This window comes from Salvelinus namaycush, chromosome 18 (assembly GCF_016432855.1).
Source record: "Salvelinus namaycush isolate Seneca chromosome 18, SaNama_1.0, whole genome shotgun sequence".
Lineage (NCBI taxonomy): Eukaryota > Metazoa > Chordata > Actinopteri > Salmoniformes > Salmonidae > Salvelinus > Salvelinus namaycush.
In genome coordinates, this window is record NC_052324.1 from 34,643,820 (window position 1) to 34,660,078 (window position 16,259).

Consider the following 16,259-nt stretch of genomic DNA (forward strand, 5'->3'; position numbering starts at 1 on the left):
CATAGAAGTAATTTAGCTGTGCTTCCCTTTTTAGGCTGTAATAGTTTGCAAGCACTGCCACATCCGACGAGTGTCGGAACCGGTGTAGTACGATTCGATCTCAGTCCTGTATTGATGCTTTGCCTGTTTGATGGTTCGTCGGAGGGCATAGAGGGATTTCTTGTAAGCTTCCGGGTTGGAGTCCCGCTCCTTGAAAGCTGCAGCTCTACTCTTTAGCTCAGTGCGGGTGTTGCTTGTAATTCATGGCTTCTGGTTGGGGTATGTATGTACAGTTTCTGTGGGGACGACGTCATCGATGCACTTTTTGATGAAGCCAGTGACTGATGTGGTGTACTCCTCAATGACATTGGAAGAATGTCGGAACATATTCCCAGTCTGTGCTAACCATACAATCCTGTACCTTAGCATCTGCTTCATCTGACCACTTTCTTATTGACAGAGTCACTGGTGCTTTCTGCTGTAAGCAGGAATCAGGAGGATAGAATTATGGTCAGATTTTCCAAATGGAGCGCGAGGGAGAGCTTTTTACACGTCTCTGTGTGTGGAGTAAAGGTGGTCTAGAGTTTTTTTTCCCCTCTGGTTGCACATTTAACATGATGGATAGAAATGAAATAAAACGGATGAGATTTTCCCTGCATTAAAGTCCCCGGCCACTAGGAGTGCCGCCTCTGGATGAGCGTTTTCCTGTTTGCTTATGGCCGTATACAGCTCATTGAGTGCGGTCTTAGTGCCAGCATCGGTTTGTGGTGGTATATAGACAGCTATGAAAAATACAGATGAAAACTCTCTTGGAAAATAGTGTGGTCTACAGCTTATCATGAGATACTCTACCTCAGGTGAGCAAAACCTCGAGACTTCCTTAGATTTCGTACACCAGCTGTCGTTTACAAATATACATAGACTGTTCTATCCTGCCGAACAAGCTTAAAACCCACCAGCTGTATGGTATTCATGTCATTCAGTCACGACTCGATGAAACATAAGATATTACAGTTTTTAATGTCCCGTTGGTCGGATATACGTGATTATAGTTTGACTATTTTTATTATCGATTGTTTGTATGTTGGCTAATAGGACCGATGGTAACGGTAGATTACCCTCTCGGCAAAGGATCCTTACAAGGCACCCGGACCTTCGTCCCCGATACCTCCGTCTCTTTCTCCTGCGAATGACGGGGACGAGGGCCTTGTCGGGCGACTGAAGTAAATCCTTCCCATCTGTCCGACTCGTTGAAGAAAATGTATTCCTCCAGTACAGGGTGGATAATCGCTGTCCTGATATCTAAAAGCTCTTTTCGGTCATAAGACACAGTGGAAGAAACGTTATGTACATAGTAAGTTACAAATAACGTGAAAAACATACACAATAGCACAATTGGTTACGGGATCGTAAAACGGCAACAATCTCCTTCGGCGCCATTCTAATATGTGAATCATTTAGTTTAATAAACCCATTAATCAGGTTAAGTAAGTAAGCCTTTTCAATAAAGTCTCTTATCTAGACCCAGCACTACCTCCCTTTCATTCCCATCTCACAGGTTGTACAGTATGTCTAGTTTGTCTATAAATCATTTTATGATTATTTCATTCAACTATATTTGCTAGTTCCACTCTTAGTCAGGTTGAGTGTTGTGATTATACTCTACTTCATCAAACGTAAAAAGGTTAATTTGTTTACATACTGCTACGGTACTGTAGCCCTACCTCTCTCTCTCAATGTTGCCCAGTGAGAGTGTGCAAAGATGTCATCAAGGCAAAGGGTAGCTACTTTGAATAATCTCAAATATAAAATATATTTTGATTTGTTTAATACTTTTTTGGTTACTACATAATGCCATATGTGTTATTTCATAGTTTTGATGTCTTTACTATTATTATAAAATGTAGAAAATAGTAAAAATAAAGAAAAAATCCTGTAATCAGTAGGTGTGTACAAACTTTTGACTGGTACTGTATATCATGACCATGTCAGGAGGGCAGTAGAATTGCTGTGTCCACAGAGTCTGAGGGCTCCCTCGTAACTGATACTTACTGTAGGGTCACTCAGACAGTATCTACATCAAAGCTCTCTCTTCACAACTTTCACACCATTGTTTGTATATCCAGTTATTAAAGCTATAGCTATACAGGCTTAGAAGTAGTAGGTTATTCATTGGTTTGAATTGAATGACTTCAAAGGTATGTGTTTAATTTCAAGCCATGTCTGGAAGCTGAAGGAACTTCTGTCAGATCCTACTACCAGTCAGGAGATACTGTTTATGTAGGCTACTGTTTTTGGAAGAAAGTGAATATAGAGAGAAATTAGAGAGCAATGAGAGTAATCTCATTTGTAAATGCAGATTGTATTTTTTCACGTTTGCCATGTTTGTGCAATATTCTGTAAAAACATAACACGTCTGCAAACCCTCAAAACAAATCAATTTGATCTTATTTGCTCTCATGAATCTTTTAGCAGGCTTTAATTGGTTAAATATGCAGCATTTTTCTTGATGAATTACTTTAGATTAATAAACACTTCTCTCCAGAGACACCAGTGCTGCGAGATGATGAGCCAACAAAAACATACCCTTGCAGCATCTTATCCTAAAGTATTTACAGACACAGCACACACAGGGGAGATGCTGTCATGTCACAAGCTGCAGAAAATGTTCTCTTCCCATTACATCTGGACCCCAAGAAGAGTAGCTGCTGCCAAGTCAGCTAATGGGGATCCTTAGTAAATACAAATACAAATCTGTACGTCACATCTAGAAATCAAGATAGAGAAGAGTTCTGGGAACTTCAACTTGTAATTCCAGAAAACAAGCAGCACAGGGGAGGAATAGAATAACATGAGCATTTGTTGATCAAGCATTTTTGAGGACCCGCACTACAGTCGTTTGAGGGAACACTGAGTTTTCTACAGGGGTGATGGAACACTCTTCTGAAGTCAAGAGGTTTTCTCACAGTTTCTAAATAGCCATCACTCATTAATGTGTCATATCAGAAAACATATTTAAACAGGATGACATATAACATTCCTTTAGACAAGCAGTTAATGTACAGTATGTTTTATAATGTATATTAGTTCAGATACAGTAGAAATGTATTTAATAGAACATGGATGATCTTATGTTGTGTGCTATAGAGCATTTTGACACCTCATTTATTACATTTTTATCTGCATTGTTCTAAAACCCCACTGGAAATACAGTACCAGTCAAAAGTTTGGACACACCTACTCATTCAAGGGTTTTTCTTTATTTTTTACAATTTTATACATTCTAGAATAGTCGTGAAGACATCAAAACTGTGAAATAACATATGGAATCATGTAGTAACCCAAAAAGTGTTAAACAAACAAAAAATAAATGTTCTATTTTAGATTCTTCAAAGTAGCCATACTTTGCCTTGATGACAGCTTTGAACACTCTTGGCATTCTCTCAACCAGATTCACCTGGAATGCTTTTCCAACAGTCTTGAAGGAGTTCCCACATATGCTGAGCACTTACTGGCTGCTTTTCCTTCACTCTGTGGTCCAACTCATCCCAAACCATCTCAATTGGGTTGAGGTCGGGTGATTGAGGAGGCGAGGTCATCTGATGCAGCACTCCATCACTCTTCTTCTTGGTCAAATAGCCTTAACACAGCCTGGAGGTGTGTTGGGTCATTGTCCTGTCAAAAAACAAATGATAGTCCCACTAAGTGCAAACCAGATGGGATGGAGTATCGCAAGTCAGGTAAGAACAAATTCTTATTTACAATGACGGCCTACCCCGGCAAAACCCGGACAATGCTGGGCCAATTGTGCGCCGCCCTTTGGGACTCCCAATCACAGCCTGATGTGATGCAGCCTGGATTCAAACCAGGGACTGCAGTGATGCTTCTTGCACTGAGATGCAGTGCCTTAGACCACTGCGCCACTCGGGAGCCCAGTGGTGAATGCTGTGGTAGCCATGCTGGTTATGTGTTCCTTGAAATCTAAAAAGCAAAGCACCCCCCACAACATCACACCTCCTCTGTGCTTCACGGTGGGAACCACACATGCGGAGATCATCCATTCACCTACTCTGCGTTTCACAAATACACGGTGGTTGGAACTAAAACTCTCAAATTTGAACTCATCAGACCAAAGGACAGATTTCCACCAGTCTAATTTCCATTTCTCATGTTTCTTGGCCCAAGCAAGTCTCTTCTTCTTTTTGTGTCCTTTAGTAGTGATTTCTTTGCAGCATTTCAACCATGATGGCCTGATTCACAGTCTCCTCTGAACAGTTGATGTTGAGATGTGTCTGTTACTTGAACTCTGTGAAGCATTTATTTGGGCTGCAATTTCTGAGGCTGGTAACTCTAATGAACTTATCCTCTGCAGCAGAGGTAACTCTGTGTCTTCCTTTCCTGTGGTGGTCCTCATGAGAGCCAGATTCATCATATCGCTTGATGGTTTTTGCGACTGCACTTGGATTGACTGACCTTCCTGTCTTAAAAGTGATGATGGACTGTAATTTCTCTTTGCTTATTTGAACCGTTCATAACATAATATGGACTTGGTCATTTACCAAATAGGGCTATCTTCTGTATACCACCCCTACCTTGTCACAACACAACTGATTGTTTCAAACGCATTAATTAAGAAGGAAAACAATTCCACAAATGAACTTTTAAAAGGCACACCTGTTTATTGAAATGCATTCCAGGTGACTATCTCATGAAGTTGGTTAAGAGAATTCCAAGAGTGTGCAAAGCTGTCATCAAGGTAAAGGGTGTCTACTTTGAAGAATCAAAAATTATTTTAGTTTGTTTAACACTTTAAATTTCCAGACAAGTCAGTTAAGAACAAATTCACATTTACGGCCGACACGGGGCCAATCGTAATACAGCCTGGACTCGAACCAAGGTCTGTAATACGCTTCTAGCAAAGAGATGCAGTGCCTTAGACCACCGCACCACTCGGGAGCTCTTCATGATACTACATGATTTCACGTGTTATTTCATAATTTTGATGTCTTCACTATTTTTCTAGAATGTAGAAAATAGTAAAAATAAAGAAAAATACTTGAATGAGTAGGTGTGTCCAAACTTTTGATTGGTACTGTATATCAGCGTCACACTTCAAACATGGAACATTATTGATGGTTACTCCTTCCTAGGCAATCCTCTCTACTTAATTTGCTGTTAGTGATCTCAAACAGACCATGACAGAGTTTGAGCCACGTACGGCCTGTTATTTGGGACTACATTACCGTTCCAAATTAGACACAACCCCAAACCTGAGGCTTTTAGTGCACTTTAACCATCGCAGTCAGAGCTTCCAATAACCAGTGACCTGAATAAGAAACTTCCTGACTATCAGACATGCTGATTGGCTTCATTTCACTCGCTGCTTGCACACCTGGTGGAAGGACAGTCCGAGACCCAAATGTCACATTTATTTTGGAAATTGTGTTTGACAAGTATTAGTTAAAAAAAATATTGTTGCATAGTAGGCCTATACTTTGAGCCAAAATCTTTTTTTTTTTAAATACAAAAGACTTCTAAACAGAAATGACGGATGCTCCCAAAAGGAGTCTTTTGTAGGCCTTAGGTTAGGAAGAAATGGTATCATTGTGAGATAAGATAAGCTATGATAGAATATTAGTCATCCTCACTAAAATATAATGAACCATCAACTAACCATGATGACCTGGCCATAATTTCCCTCTAAAGTCATGGTGATCAAAGCAGAAATTGTACATTGCCAGGAAATCAGTGAGGTCTCTATTCTCACTGTATTGATTATGCCTAACCCTATCACATGAAGACAGGGTCATCTGGACATTTCAACATGATTAGATGTAACACTGTTTTTGTGAAAAGGGCTAAATGTGAGAGCACATATTGCACGTAGGAAGGGTGAAATCTAAAGATCAATATATACTCTGATAGAGATGAGGGATGCTTGGGACAAGGTTTACATTCATGGGTGATCTATTTAGCATATATGAGAAAGTGCAGATTTGTATTTTTTTTGTAAGATACATTGAAAACCTAGTAGAATATTTAGTATACATTTTCAGATTCTCTCAGCTCTCAATAAAAGCAAGTCTGCTTTCTACTTTTCTATTTAACTTAAATTGAACAGATCCGAGACATGGCCATTTACAAATGGCAAATTCTGCTCTAGTAGAATATAACTATTTTTAGCAAATAAAGATCATTCTAACTAGAGACATTCCAACTCTCTGGGAGTCAATGTGGAGCCTCAAAACAACAGCCTCAAGACAACAATGGCTCTTGTTTGTGACAAAGTATTTGTGCCTTATATTCATCTTAGTCTGCATAGCAGGCAGTTTCCCAAGCCCATGCCATGAATGGGCAATAGCTAAATGTGGAATGAACACATTGTGAGCCACATCTTTTTCCTCATTGATTACTTATCTCCCTCAAACAAAAAATAACAGTGATAGGCTAGCCTGAGATATTTACACCTGTGGTATTTGAGTAGCCTGTTGCAGTTAGTTGATGTCTATTAAAGTTTACTAAGATACTTTAGTCTTCTTACTATACTGTTATGCCACTGTTGATACTGTCGATTTCCAGACGACACATAAAGAAAGACCTGTCAACTTCTAAACAAGGGCCAAGCAATTCACCTCCGATCTGGATCTGTGACGGTGTGTTTTTCTTTGTGGCAATGGCCGACAGGATAAGGCTAAGAAATTCAACTGTATTCATGCACGTGTAAAGAACAAACTTTGTTTTCCCTAGATCAGTCATCAGCTCCCCTAGGATTGTATAACACCCCCCCCACACACACAAAGGTCTACATGTGCTCTCACAAACACCTCCTTCTGAGAGAAGAGAGGAAAGGGAGTGGGAGGATGTGAAGCCATGATTTCCCCCGCTTTCCTCCTTTTCTGCTTACATGAGGTCATAGTGGCCATCAGGCTTAACAATCACTAGACTGGAGCTAGACCAAAAACATCAAGTTGCTGTCCACAACAGGAAATACAACATATTTTCAAAGAAAACTCAGAAATCTTAAGAAACCTAAGCTAAGGATGAAATAGAGGTTACGAGTCTTATGTGTAACAATGCATGTAACTATAAACTAAGCTCTCTGATTTGTTCATATTTGAGTATAAAGCAAGTCAAGAATCATCATTATTTGTTGATCATGATAATTTAATACAGACAAAATTCTATCATGGGGAGTTGACATCTTGTTCACGGTACATTGCTAAACTGTGAATGGCATTTGTACAAAAGACACAAACAAAAAGGTTACATGAAATAAACTGATTTCAGGAGACAACAGATTATATTATATATTTCAAAAACGACCCTCACTTTTCATGTATGTTTCACTGCAGACGATGTAGGGACCCCACAGGTTATGAAAAAGTACCAGTAATATGTATTGATGCTTTGTGGTGGTATACACGGCAAGGAATGCACCATGAACACCCTCTAGCTGTGTGTTCAGCGCTATTGTGCGGCTGCCTTGGCTGCCTGACGGGCCTGTCTCTCTTCCTCAGCCCTCTCCCTCATCTCCTTCTCTCTTCTGATGAGCTGCTGCCTCTCTGCCTCCCACTCCCCTACCTTCCTCTGGTACTGCTCCATGTCAGGGCCCTCTGCTGAGGCCAGGCCCTGCTGGACCAGGCTGGAGACCAGCACCTGCAGGGGACTGGGGTCCACCTTACCCCGAGACTGGAGCTGCCCACTCAGCTCCTACACACGGTCAGAGGAGAGGAGGTGGTTAGAAATGGGGTCTAGGGAAAAGGAGCGATTAAGTGTAACTGTTGTTATAGACTAAGAGTGCTTAATAGCAATATATTCACCTTCTCAAAATGAGAAATCTGTAATCATAACACAACATACATGTACTGTCCATACACACTCTTTCCCTGTTTGACTGATTGATCTTTGCCTACCTTGAACCTGCTGGCATAGAGCGGTAGTTTTTCTCTCTCTTCCTGGTCGTCTTCATCCTCCTCCTCCTTCTTCCCCTCCTCCTCCTCTCCTCCTAACTCGTCCTTACCAGAGGAGGACTTGGAGTCCAAGGCAGAGGAGAGGTCCTGTAGCAGGCCCTCCAGGTAATCAACCTAAGAGAAACACACACACACACAGAGATGTAAGGAAAAACACAACTGGGACCGCCAGACCTGCACTCAGACAGACACAATAACTTGCGAAGCGAAGCCACACTGGAGCATCCTCTCAGAAGTCCATCAGGACAAAAGACAGACATAAAAACAAACAAACGCAAACAGACAATGACACACAATTAATAGGTCCTGTCTGTCCTGACCTACACAGAGGCATCAGGTCTGACACTGTCCTGCTTTCTAGCAAACCTGGTTTGGTGCCCAAAGGACAGATTCTTACAGATTTCCCCTGGGCTCCAGACTCCCATAAATCATATTACTTTGTTCAGAGTTGAACTATTTAACTAGACAGGGCTAGAAGAGTGCTGCACTGACGTGTGTCAGGGTATAAATAACACAGACATGACAGTGTCGCTCCATCTCAACACTAAGCCCTGCAGAGAAAGACTCAGACTGCGTCATACATCATACCTGGACAGTAACAGCTTTCCACTGCCACCATGTTTGTGTCATATGGTAACTGTGTTATTTGATGAGTTAACTGAAATTGCTAACGATAAGCTCTGTAGCAGTATAAACTGCATGCTTCTTACTCGTGGTGCATGCTTTACAAAGAGTTACTATTATAATGTAATGTGTTACTAACAATGTTGTTAGTGTGAGACAGTAATTGAACAATTGCAGAAAGTACAGCACTGAGACATGTATTGGTAAGTAGGCAACGTACGGCATCCTTTGATAGTTTGCTATCTCCAGGAGCGGCAGCTACTCTCTCCATAATGGCCAGGGCCCGGCCCAGATACCCTGGGTTCCACATCAGAGGCATGCCCCTGAACACAGCATGGATCCCAGCCGCCATCTCCACCTTACCTAGAGACAGACAAAGAGAGAGGAGCAGGGAGAGGAAGCTATCAGAGACTTGATCAGCACAACATGAGGCAAAGACCATGTGGCATGGAGAGAGAGAGAGGTTGATTTCAATGATGTTTGACAAGAAGATGAAGAGAAGGGATTCTTGAGAAATGGAGAAAAAACCTCCTCCTGCCATCACCAAAGGGTTAGGAACATGAGGAAGGGCTTGATTTAGGCCCAGGTCTGTGGTATGACTGGAGGAACACATACCTAGCAGAGCACAACCCAACAGTTGAGCGCTGAGGCCTGTAGAGTTGTCCTGCTTCAGACCACATATCAGCAGTGCTGCTCCCAGAGCCCTCTGCTCTGACACCTGTAGTGAACCAACACACACACACACACACACTTCAGACAGCACTAGCACAACGTTTACAAAAAGCATAATTACTAATTTATACAGAAAAAAACTGTGGCTGCTGAATTCAAACTCCGGCATATGCATATTTTTTTATGGGAATGATGTTGTGCTGGGATCAGACTTAACTTCTCTACACAAATAGGATTATGTCCTCCTTAAGTTTCCAACAATCGTTCAGTTCTACACAATTCAAACATTCCAAATGTACTTTGGCACGATAACTTCTCCAAACATGTTGGTACACACACAGTACCAAGCAGCGAATTCTACTTTACTTACACTGAGCTCTGGTTTGGTTGCTAGGTAACTGCTCAGTGCATACATGGACAGGATCTGTGTTGATGGTAGATCAAAAGACTCCTGAAGCATCACCTCTTCCACGACAGAACAGGCACCTACAGAAGAGGACCAACCTTTTTAGGTTTTAAGGTAGATATTATGTGTGTGAATATAGAATATACACAACCGTTCAAAAGTTTGGGGTCACTTATTGCATCTTTAAATCAGCACCACAGTTTTCAGCTGTGCTAACATCATTGCAAAAGGGTTTTCTAATGATCAATTAGCCTTTTAAAATTATAAATTTGGATTAGTTAATTAACACAACGTGCCATTGGAACACAGGAGTGATGGTTGCTAATAATGGGTCTCCGTAAGCCTATGTAGATATTCCATGTAAAAAATCTGCCGTTTCCAGCTACAATAGTCATTTACAACATTAATAATGTCTATACTGTATTTCTGCTCAATTTGATGTTATTTTAATGGACAAAAAAATAGCTTTTCTTTCAAAAACAAGGACATTTCTAAGTGACCCCAAACTTTTGAACGCTAGTGTACATTATTGGTTTCGTTGAGTTTAACTGAGTTTTTCCAAAGGGGTCCTGGGATAACTTTACAGTTTGACAAATACTAATTTCAGATGTCATAGACTCTTCACCTTTGAAGTCTTCATCTTTAATGAATGAATCTATCAGCAGGTTGAATGTGAAATCATCTGGGAACATTCCATATTGCACCTAAATACAGAAACAGAGAATGTTAATTTAAAAAAAATCAATAAATAAAAATACCCCCGGCAATATTATAGTCCACCTCAGAAATGGAGGTTGTCAAACTCTTTAGAATGTAGGTTTTCAACAGGCACCATGTATTGGACAATACAACTGTAGTTAGAATACAAATGATTTTATGTTCATTAATGCGTTTAATCACCATTTTATCTCTGCAGGCTATATATTTGAATGTATTTCAAAGCCAGCTCTTTAAAAGTGTAGTTTGGATGTTGATGGTGAAAATCTATTGAATGATACTGAACATGCTGGTCAGGAGTTCTCTTTTGGGAAATTCATTGATAATGAAGTCCTGGATGCTTCGCTAACACTAGACAAAATAAAATCCACAGGGGCTGATCATTTGAAGCATGGTCTGCTTAAGCGTGCAGCTCCCTTTATTGCTGGCTCAGTAGCCCACATGTTTTATTTAACATTGTAATCAGGAAGTATTCCAAAAGCATGGAAATCCGCATATGTGCTACCACTCCATAAGGGTGGGGGAAAAATTATCTTGACAACTATCGCCCCATTTCAAGACTACCTTCTTTAGCTGAGATTCTTGAATCCTTGGTTAATGTACAACTTTGTTCCTTTTTATCTGATAATTGTATTTTTAATATAAACCAATCAGGGTTTAGGCCTGGGCATAGTGCTACCACAGCAACCACGCTAGTTGTTAATGATCTTGTCAATGCCTTGGATGCTAAAAAGATCTGTGCTGCCTTGTTCATTGACCTGCCAAAGGCGTTCAACACTGTTGATCATTCTGTTTTGCTGAAGAAGTTATCAAAAATAGACCTGGGATATACAGCCTGTTCATGGTTTCAAAATGATCTTAGCGACAGACCTCAGGCCATCTTGACAGATGGAGTTAAATCTGAATTTCTTGAGATTCAAAAAGGTGTAACTCAGGGTTCGATTTTTGGTCCATTATTGTTCACCTTGTATATTAATGACATAGGAAACACTGTTAATACTTGTAACATTTATCTCTATGCAGATGACACAGTTTTGTGGTCCTGTGCCACCTTGGTGCAGGAGGCCATTCGTGAACTTCAGCATGACTTGATTCAATTCAGAAATTGCTTACAGATCATAAATTAGTGTTAAATACAAGTAAAATCAAGCTCATGCTGTTCTCTAGGTCACGAAATGTTGACCCTGAGGACCTGCATATTTGCGCAACAAATGGTGCCCAAATTGGCTCTAACCCAAAGTACCTGGGTGTCTGGATTGATGACAAGTTGTCCTTGGTAACGCATATGAAAATCTGACTAAGAAGCTTAGATCCAAGATAGTTTTTTTATATGGAAATAAATCCTGCCTCAGTATTGAAAATAGGAGAAAGATTGTTCAAACAACGCTTCTCCCTGTATTGGATGTTGGTGATATTGTTTACATGCATGCGGCAACCTCTGTTTTGAAACCCTTGGACGCAGTCTACCATTCCGCAATACGTTTTATCACAGGGGACAATTTTAGGACTCATTTTAGTCTGTATAAAAATGTCTGTAAGAAGAGAGCTACATTCTCTTTTATTTATTTACAAATCAATCTTACAGAAATTGCCTCCATATTTTTTTTATTTAACCTTTATTTAACTAGACAAGTCAGTTAAGAACAAATTCTTATTTACAATGACGGCCTAGGAACAGTGGGTTAACTGCCTTGTTCAGGGGCAGAACAACAGATTTTTACCTTGTCAGCTCGGGGATTCAATCTAGCACCTTTCGGTTACTGGTCCAACGCTCTAACCACTAGGCTACCTGCCACCCCCAAACATATGTAACTTCCTTAATTAAGTTAAGACTCATAAGTTACCAAACCCGTTCTCAGGAATGGACAATATTAGAGATCGCTTCAGTCCCCACAGATTCAGGAAAATCTGCATTTAGTTTTTTTGCCCCTAATTTGTGGAATAATCTGCAGAGTTCACTGCAGTTAGATGTGCTGGTGTCACTCAGGCAGTTTACATTATTGATTATGTAGTTGAATGTGTTTGCTTTTATTAAATATGTTTATTTTGTTATTGTGTGCTGAATTACATTGTTTTATACATTGTTCTACTTGCACATCATCATCTGCACATCTATCACTCCAGTGTTAATGCTAAATTGTCATTATTTCGCCTCTATGGCCTATTTATTGCCTACCTCCCTACTCTTCTCCATTTGCACACACTGTACATAGATTCTTCTATTGTGTTATTGACTGTACGTTTGTTTATGTGTATCTCTGTGTTGTTGTTTTTGTCGCACTGCTTTGCTTTATCTTGGCCAGGTCGCAGTTGTAAATGAGATCTTGTTCTCAACTGGCTTACCTTGTTAAATAAAGGTGAAATAAATAAATAAATACACATATTGAAGTGTATGTTTTATTACTCTGTTTTTATTGTAATGTATACAGGGCTCTCTTGTAAAATAGATTTTTAATCTCAATGTGACTCCCTGTTTAAATAAAGGCTAAATATATATATATTTTTTAAAGAATGGTATGGCCATGTGTAACAGTATAACTTTACGTCCGTCCCCTCGCCCCGGCGCGAACCAGGGACCCTCTGCACACATCAACAACAGTCACCCACGAAGTATCGTTACCCATCGCTCCACAAAAGCCGCGGCCCTTGCAGAGCAAGGGGAACCACTACTTCAGGGTCTCAAAGCGAGTGACGTCACCGATTGAAACGCTATTAGTGCGCAGCACCGCTAACTAGCTAGCCATTTCACATCCGTTACACTCACCCCCCTTTCGACCTCCTCCTTTTCCGCAGCAACCAGTGATCCGGGTCAACAGCATCAATGTAACAGTATAACTTTACGTCCGTCCCCTCGCCCAGACCCGGGCGCGAACCAGGGACCCTCTGCACACATCAACAACAGTCACCCACAAAGCATCGTTACCCATCGCTCCACAAAAGCCACGGCCCTTGCAGAGCAAGGGGAACCACTACTTCAGGGTCTCAAAGCGAGTGACGTCACCAATTGAAACGCTATTAGCGCGCAGCACCGCTAACTAACTAGCCATTTCACATCCGTTACACATGGAAGGTTGTGTGCCACAATGGAGGACAGTTTGTGGAACCTTGTTTCTATGGCTCTGCTCGGCATAATGTAGAACTACCTTGTTCTTGAGGGTGTGTAAGGCCTTGTCTCTGGCCCCATATCTGAGACACTGTCTCACCCAGCTGTGGACGGTCCAGTCTCTGAGGTACCAACAGTTTGGGCTGTGGCGAAATCTACAGGAGAGAAATGTTCAAACATTAAAAAACAACAACAAACAAGACATGAATGTTTATGACTTCTGTTATGTAATTATTATGATGCCTTTATGATAGATGGGTCAAGTCAAGTGTAATTGCTTCTTAATCCATAGGCTTGCAACACAATATTCATGTAAATCTTTTAATCACATAAGAAACAGATTCCAGAGAAGTGGAAAACAGGAAAGCTCTAACACAGCACAGAACAAAGAAACATGCATGTGACTGAACATAAACACGCCCAAAAAGACTAGGACAAAACAGAGGTCTGAACATAGAGGATTAGCCAGCAATTTAGACCAGAAAGTGAACACCCTAACAAATAAATAATTTTACAGGGCGTGCAAATGAGGCTTACTTATAAAGATAGTACTCTGCTTGATCAACCTCTTCTCTTGACGATATGTTGTCAACAAACTGAAAAAGAAAATACACAGAGAAATTATGGATTAATATTTCACTAATTTGACTACAGGTTGATCAGAACATAAATCATATTAGCTAGGGTGCCCACTAGATTCTGTTTTGGCAAGGGTTGCACAATTCCAGGAACTTTCAATAAATTGGTTTTCCAGAAATTCTAGTTGGGAGGATTTCAGATTTCTTTCTTATTCCCCCCTTATTCCAGGAATCCTCCAACCTGGATTTCGGGAAAAAGACAGAATTTATTGAAAGTTTCTGAAATTTTGCAACCCTAGTTTTAGCCAACATATCGGATTCTGTTTTAGCCTAAATGTACTAGATATGACAATGAAGCAGTTTTCTAAAGGAGAAACAGGCTGACATCTGGGCTAGAAGGGTGTAATCTCTCTGCACTCTAACATGCTCTTACCCGTGATATTGTCAGAGAGCTGACAGGGAAATTTCGGTCATAAATCCTGTCCATCAAGGCGGCCATCAATGCTGTAGAATAGCATACTCACATTAAGCTTTACTTTCACAACAACTAGTCCAAGTTCAAACTCTCTGCCATTTAAAAATATGATTTCAACCCTTGAAACATTTTACAGTATGAATGACACAGTATAGTAACTGTCAATATGTAGCTAGCTAACACTGCCCTCCTGTGTTCATTTGGTGCAGACACTCACAGACATTGTCATCGACTTACAGTTGTTATGTCTTCGGGTACTTATGCACAGAATGTCTATTCTATATTCAGATGGGTTTCAGAAAACTAAAACACAACTGATGGCATGTCCACTTACTTGACAGCTAATGTGTGACAGATGTGTTTGAGATCCACTTTTTATTAGTTGTGATGGGTAGTGACAAAGGGGATGGTTAGTAATGAACAATACATAATTGGTAATGAGTGTATTGGGTTACCCAGCTTACCCAGATTTTGATGATCTTTCTCTCTCTCCTCCCATAATTTGGTGTCTGTGTATGCTGCTGAAAGTAGACATCTTCTGTCTGTAGGATATAAACAATAATGATTACAAGTTACATTGGGTAACTTGCTGGAACTGAAGGTAACAAGCACAATGCAATTAATTGCGATTTCAGTACAAGCAAATACTAAGGTCAATCATTGAACAAACGGGAGAAGATGCATCTTATTTAGACAGTTATGAGTTATGTCAGAATGGATTAATTTTAGGAAGCTAGCATTAGCTGGCTAGCCATATAGCTACTCACTTGGAAAAATAAAAATAGTTCGGGGAAAAATGAATGAATCAATGATAGCAAATGTTACTGATTTAAATACTTATATTTTACATATACAAATATGTACCTATAAAACTGTAAGTCCCACATTTATGGATCACTTTGACAGCTCCTAAACAGCGTTGCAACAGGGAGGCTGCCATCTTGGGACGATACCACCATGACAGAGGGGGGCAACAATTTTGAGTGAGAGAAAGAGCCGTGCTCAAATACATTTGTAATACATTTGTAACACCATAAAAAACGGAATATATAATAATGAAATAGAAACTACGTTAATATTTCTAAATACTGTAATTATGTACGTTTAATTTAAGATATCAAACATAACATTTGAATGAACACCTTTCTATGTATTGGTACGGCCTCAAGCGCCTGTTGTCGTGAACATCCAATGTCAATTGCCCCAGTGGCTAATTCATTGGTAATATCAAGTGTGTAGCAGCAGTTTGTAGGCCCTACTTAGTGCCTTCTGTCTACTAGTCTTTTTCTTCACACATAGTCGTCAATCTGTGTCTTTTGTTCTTCTATGCTCTTGTATGTTTATGTAAATTGTTCTATCCCCCCTCCTCTTATTGGAAAGTCCAGTGACGCTAGTGTTGCCAACTGTCCCGTACTAGCCGGGATGTCCATTATATTGGGCTAAATTGGTTTGTCCCATACGGGATCTCCCTTGTCCAGTATATTCATCCAATCACAGTAATAGCGTAAACGCGCCAATTCCTGCAAAGTAATTTCTGTTGTTCGGTCTGTTTGGCATATCAAGGAAATATGGATACACCTGCAAAAAAGAAAAGTCCAGGAGCCTGTATCTGGGTATGAACTTGAGCAAACAATGGGAAGCAAAAAAGACGTGGGTTAAGGCTGTCAGTGGTGACTCGACGACAGCTTTCTGTACTTTATGCCGTCAGGAATTCTCAATTGGCCATGGAGGGGAG

The 16,259-nt window shown here is 40.3% G+C and overlaps 1 protein-coding gene across 1 annotated transcript; it reads right to left on the reverse strand.

Moving 5' to 3' along the window:
- Positions 1 to 7,128: 7,128 nt before the first annotated feature.
- LOC120062800 (28S ribosomal protein S27, mitochondrial-like) lies at positions 7,129 to 15,474 on the reverse strand. Its single transcript, XM_039012872.1, has 11 exons — positions 15,389 to 15,474; positions 14,989 to 15,066; positions 14,483 to 14,553; positions 14,009 to 14,067; positions 13,512 to 13,626; positions 10,277 to 10,355; positions 9,616 to 9,731; positions 9,189 to 9,291; positions 8,794 to 8,936; positions 7,893 to 8,063; positions 7,129 to 7,689 (listed from the first exon to the last, which is right to left on the reverse strand). The coding sequence occupies exons 1-11, from the start codon at positions 15,462 to 15,464 to the stop codon at positions 7,447 to 7,449; spliced, it is 1,254 nt and encodes a 417-aa protein (XP_038868800.1). The 5' UTR covers positions 15,465 to 15,474; the 3' UTR covers positions 7,129 to 7,446.
- Positions 15,475 to 16,259: the final 785 nt, after the last annotated feature.

Bases quoted from the DNA above. Each gene is read 5' to 3' on its own strand.
- LOC120062800 (XM_039012872.1), bottom strand. From the start codon at position 15,464: ATGGCAGCCTCCCTGTTGCAACGCTGTTTAGGAGCTGTCAAAGTGATC. The intron at 10,356-13,511 runs GTAGTTCTACAT...TTCTGTATTTAG, and splicing joins TACACACCCTCAAGAACAAG to GTGCAATATGGAATGTTCCC. The intron at 9,732-10,276 runs GTGAAGAGTCTA...CCTCTTCTGTAG, and splicing joins TAAAGATGAAGACTTCAAAG to GTGCCTGTTCTGTCGTGGAA.